At 43.1% G+C, this 4,707-nt stretch overlaps 1 protein-coding gene across 4 annotated transcripts in view; it reads left to right on the top strand.

Annotated features, from left to right (window-relative positions):
* Positions 1 to 299: 299 nt before the first annotated feature.
* grm1a (glutamate receptor, metabotropic 1a) overlaps positions 300 to 4,707 on the top strand; it is a 52,690-nt gene continuing 48,282 nt past the window's right edge. For 2 of the 4 annotated variants that reach the window (XM_014011581.1, XM_014011582.1), the window contains exons 1-2: positions 300 to 524; positions 1,018 to 1,843. In XM_014011581.1, coding sequence (XP_013867035.1) covers positions 1,126 to 1,843 — 718 coding nt within the window. In that variant the 5' untranslated portion in view covers positions 300 to 524; positions 1,018 to 1,125. The other 2 variants (XM_014011578.1, XM_014011580.1) reach the window with 2 other exon arrangements.

The following is a 4,707-nucleotide window of genomic DNA, read 5'->3' as shown; positions in this document are numbered from 1 at the left end:
CCCCCCCCCCCGCACCGAAATGGGCGGGACAGAAGGAGGTTCTTAAAGAGACAGAGGGCAATTTCAAGGCCTTTAGAAGACAAAGTGATGAGAAGATAAGTTTATTTTCTATTTAAACATAAAAACAGCATTTTAATAACAGCTAAAGGTGACATAGATACTTTATTATGGTATAGTATTTAAATGTATGCCTGAGAAACACATAATATTGGCCCTTTAAAGAACAAAATCAAAGGCTACACATTTATCGTTACTGTTGAAAATACCTCTATTTTAARTTTTTTATCATAAAAGAGTCAGATGGGAATATTTAGAAACAATAACTCATCGGGTAAAGACTTGAGGAAGAAGAGCAAAGGGGGCTGGATCTTCACGGTTTGAGTAGAGAGAGAGAGAGAGAGAGAGAGAGAGAGAGAGAGAGAGAGAGAGAGAGAGAGAGAGAGAGAGAGCACTGAAGTGATACAGACGGAGGGCACGCGCAATAGAAGACGGGAGAAAGCACGAGGCATGTTCCCAGGATTCAGGTAAGTTTGGATCCTCCACACAGCCTTGAACAGTTCGAGCAGAAGTGTCACGATTTATCCTGACAGACAACATTATTTTTCATCATTCTGATTGTAAATCGATGTTTTATTGAGTGAAACCTCGAGTCAAGGCAGTCTGGGTTTATCTGTACCCTTCTCCTCACTCGGAATTCTAAGAATCGGACCGGATCGGATTTGGGTTAAACCGTGAGGAGTCCCAAAGACGTCCTTGTGTTGGGGAAGGTGCGCTGTCCGCGGTGCTGAAATCCGCCTGGCTTTTCTCAATGGACAGAGAGTCACGCCTCACAGATCCTTTGCTTTAGTTTCAAAACACGTTTTATTTATTTATTTATTTATTTATTTATTTATTTATTTATTTATTTATTTATTTATTTATTTATTTAGACTGAGCTGTGAGTTAGACCCCTCTATGAGGGGGGTGAACTCCTAACTGGCCTCCATCACAGCAGCTTTCTGTGTCTCCCCTCTGCAGGTGTTCGTGGATCCCGCCCAGGTCTCGCGCCCACCGGTTATGGCTCGGATGAGTCTCGGATAAAATGCCCGCGGCGCCGTCGGCGCGCCTCCCGCTCTGTGGCGCAACATGGCACGCGTAAAGATGGGTCCGTTCGCACTCCTGTGTCTCCCCGCGTGCCTCCTCCGCGTGCTCGTGCTCTCGCACAGCGGCGTCCTCCACGAGCGCTCGGTGGTCCCGCGCGCCGCCTCCCGCTCCGTGGCCCGCATGGACGGCGACGTCATCATCGGCGCGCTCTTCTCCGTCCACCACCAGCCGTCCGCCGAGAAGGTGGCCGAGCGCAAGTGCGGGGACGTCCGCGAGCAGTACGGCATCCAGCGCGTGGAGGCCATGTTCCACACGCTGGACCGGATCAACGCCGACCCCGACCTGCTCCCCAACATCAGCCTCGGCTGCGAGATCCGGGACTCGTGCTGGCACTCCTCCGTCGCCCTGGAGCAGAGCATCGAGTTCATCCGGGACTCCCTCATCTCCATCCGGGACGACAAGGACGGGTCCAAGTGGTGCATCGACGGGACCCCGTCCAATCAGCCGCCGCCGTCCAAGAAACCCATCGCGGGGGTGATCGGCCCCGGGTCCAGCTCCGTGGCCATCCAGGTGCAAAACCTCCTGCAGCTCTTCAACATCCCGCAGATCGCCTACTCCGCCACGAGCATCGACCTGAGCGACAAGACCCTGTTCAAGTACTTCCTGAGGGTGGTCCCTTCGGACACCCTGCAGGCCCGGGCCATGCTGGACATTGTCAAGAGGTACAACTGGACCTACGTGTCTGCGGTCCACACTGAGGGTGAGTGAGCCCCTGGAACTGCAGAACCACCCACACATCAGTAAACGTGTTACTAAACCGAATATTCAGTTCATTAAGGCACCAATTAAATAAATAAATAAATAAATAAATAAATAAATAAATAAATAAATAAACAAACACCTCAAAGCACCTAGAATAAAAACTTTGTCCAAATAATAAAACCCCATTCAGATCCAGATTCAAATTCATCCTCGTTCCCTTTTTAAACATATGTGACCCATCACACTGAAATGAGGATTAAGTCAAATTTGGTCAAAATGACCTCATCACGTTTTCAGATTCTTGGCTTTAAAAGCTACATTTTAACACCTGGATCATCCTGTTATCATAATTAAATCCATATATATGACTTAATTTGTCTTGTTGGTCACAAAAACACATAAATATTTGATCTGAATCCTCATTTTGTGTCATTTTAATGAGTATTTTTTGATGTTCTTATAAAGAGGAAACCTCAAATTTGATTGGAATATTGAAATTTCCCAGCTAAAGATAAAAATATATTACTAGCTCACAGGGAAAATCTCAAAGTTTTAAGGCTTTTTTCCTCAAAATCATTTTTTTAATTGCTACTGCTCAAAAAAGTGCTTCAAAAATGTTGTTTTGTGATTATATTTCAGGCAGTTCATTCAAATGACACATTGATAAGGCTTTTATTCATTATATTTTCACAAAATGCAATTTTTTGTTAACATTTTAGTCAAAAACACCATATTTGCCCATTTCTCCTTAGACCACTTTTGGACTTAATCCTCGTATCGATGTGTTGGGTCACATATTACATCTAGTGTTTCCCATTTAATGTAGCAGATACTTTGTTTCAGTCTACTATCATGAGCACGCACACGGTGACAGTGGAAATGGACAACTCCCTTTTAACAGGAAGCAAATGTCCATCAGAACCGGGTTCAGAACCAGATCTGCCTCGGCCGACTGTGTTTGAGAGGACAGGAAAGAGACACAAGGATCAGTCCAGGTAGCAAAAAGGTGACAAAAAAAGAAGAAAATAAATTAATGTTTTGTAGATTATTTCTTTGTGCTCCTCGACAATAAACTTATACTGTTAGAAAGCCTGTTAATTCCACTTTAAAATGGTGCCACATTTGTAAGGAACATGCATTTTTTGGGGGATGAGCTGTAGAGCTGAGTGTGTTTGACCCAGGTGGCCACTATAAGTGTTATTGCCATAAAAAGCGTTGTTAAAACAAAGAAATAATCTAGCAAACACACATTTCCATACTTTTTTTGTGTGCTAAATGTACACGTATAAACWTGGGAAGTAAAAACAGCAGCAGAGTGAGGAAATGGGGTCAGTATGTCGTCCGGCAGCAAAACCGACGGGGGTATATCTCACTAAGCTGTTGGAAAACTGGTTGTAAAAAATAATAATAATAATAAAAACAGTCCTCAAAACTGCAGGGTAAGTGCAAGTAAATACATCAATTCTCAGCTGCAGTCTCATTGAAATGGCTGCACTTTGAACAAATTTTGCACAAAAAAACTGAAAGTCGGTTCCACAAACGAAGAGCCTGAAAGCTCCACCTACATGTTTATATTGACAAAAGTTAGTCGTTATAAATTAACTACAGTTCTGTTTACAGAGGGGTCGTCGAGTTTGACACCGAGATTCACATAAAGACAAAACGTAGACAGAAATACTCACAAAGCGCGTAAAAAATACATTTTCGTGTACTTTTTCTTTGTCTTGAGAGAAGCTCTCGATGCCGTTCTCTTGATTTTGTGTGTTACTGTGTCACAGCTTGTCGCTCACATCTGTGCGTCGTCGTGCGTTTAAAAGAACACAATAAGTACAGCCATTGTTTTCTCACAACTTCATGCCTAATGTGTTCTGCTTTCTGGGAGGAAAGTGTGAACTTCTTGGCTGTGGTCATCGCAGCAGGTTTCAGAACGCTGGTGGAACTCACAAGAAAACGTAGGCACTCTTTTGGAAAGGGTGTTTTTATTTGCACAAAAAAAGGGGGGGCAAGGCAGCTTTCTATCAAATTTAATCAGAAATTAATTCGTTAAAATCCACATTTCTTTTTATTCAGCATTTTATGCCGTGATTGGGCAACTTTTCTTTCTGGGAACTTTTCCTTCAGGTTGCAGACAGGAGATGAAGAGAGACGGGTAATTACTGTGAAACGAATCGTGTCTGTGGCTTTCCATTAAAGTCTTGGTGAAACAGCGTCCGTGATGCGCACCTCAATCATGACTGACGGGCTACATTATCGGGGTCTTCCCCCACAGGAGCCGCAGATGCATTGAGAGAGGAAAGCATCCTTGGGAAGCCTTATTATAGTCAGATATGTGTGAYGAGCACCGTTTGTTTATCATTTAGCCGATGAGTGAGCTGTTTAGAGACGTAATGGCCTTACTCTCTTCTGAGACAATCATAATAACTGACTGTCTGTTTTTTTTTGCAAGCAATGTGATCAACTCACTTGTATTCACTCCAGCAGATAATACCTAAAGGATTAGTTCACATCTTTTCAACGAGGTTCTGTAGAAAGGTTACGAACATTAAATGTCTTRCCTGTTGAAGATAACTCTTGGTGCAACCTCGAACTTCAGTGCAGTTCATATAAACCTTTAAACCAGTATTAATTTTTCATTTATTTTAACCAAAATACAATATTCTGCTGAGAGTGATCCATGTGATGTAAATGGTTTGAATTTACTTTAAAAGGGATCCCCGATTAGTTGTAACATTAGATCCAAAATGTCCTGATGCATCTCAGTAATCCAGGTAAAAAATCAAAAGGAAAAAAAAACACAGACAGGACTCCATGCAACCTTCAGGTGAAAATGAAGACCCCAAACCCAGACCCAAACCAGTGGTT

The sequence above is a fragment of the Austrofundulus limnaeus genome, unplaced genomic scaffold (genome assembly GCF_001266775.1).
Source record: "Austrofundulus limnaeus strain Quisiro unplaced genomic scaffold, Austrofundulus_limnaeus-1.0 Scaffold82, whole genome shotgun sequence".
Lineage (NCBI taxonomy): Eukaryota > Metazoa > Chordata > Actinopteri > Cyprinodontiformes > Rivulidae > Austrofundulus > Austrofundulus limnaeus.
The sequence above is the reverse complement of the archived record's forward strand: the minus strand, read 5'-3'. Positions and strand labels throughout refer to the sequence as shown.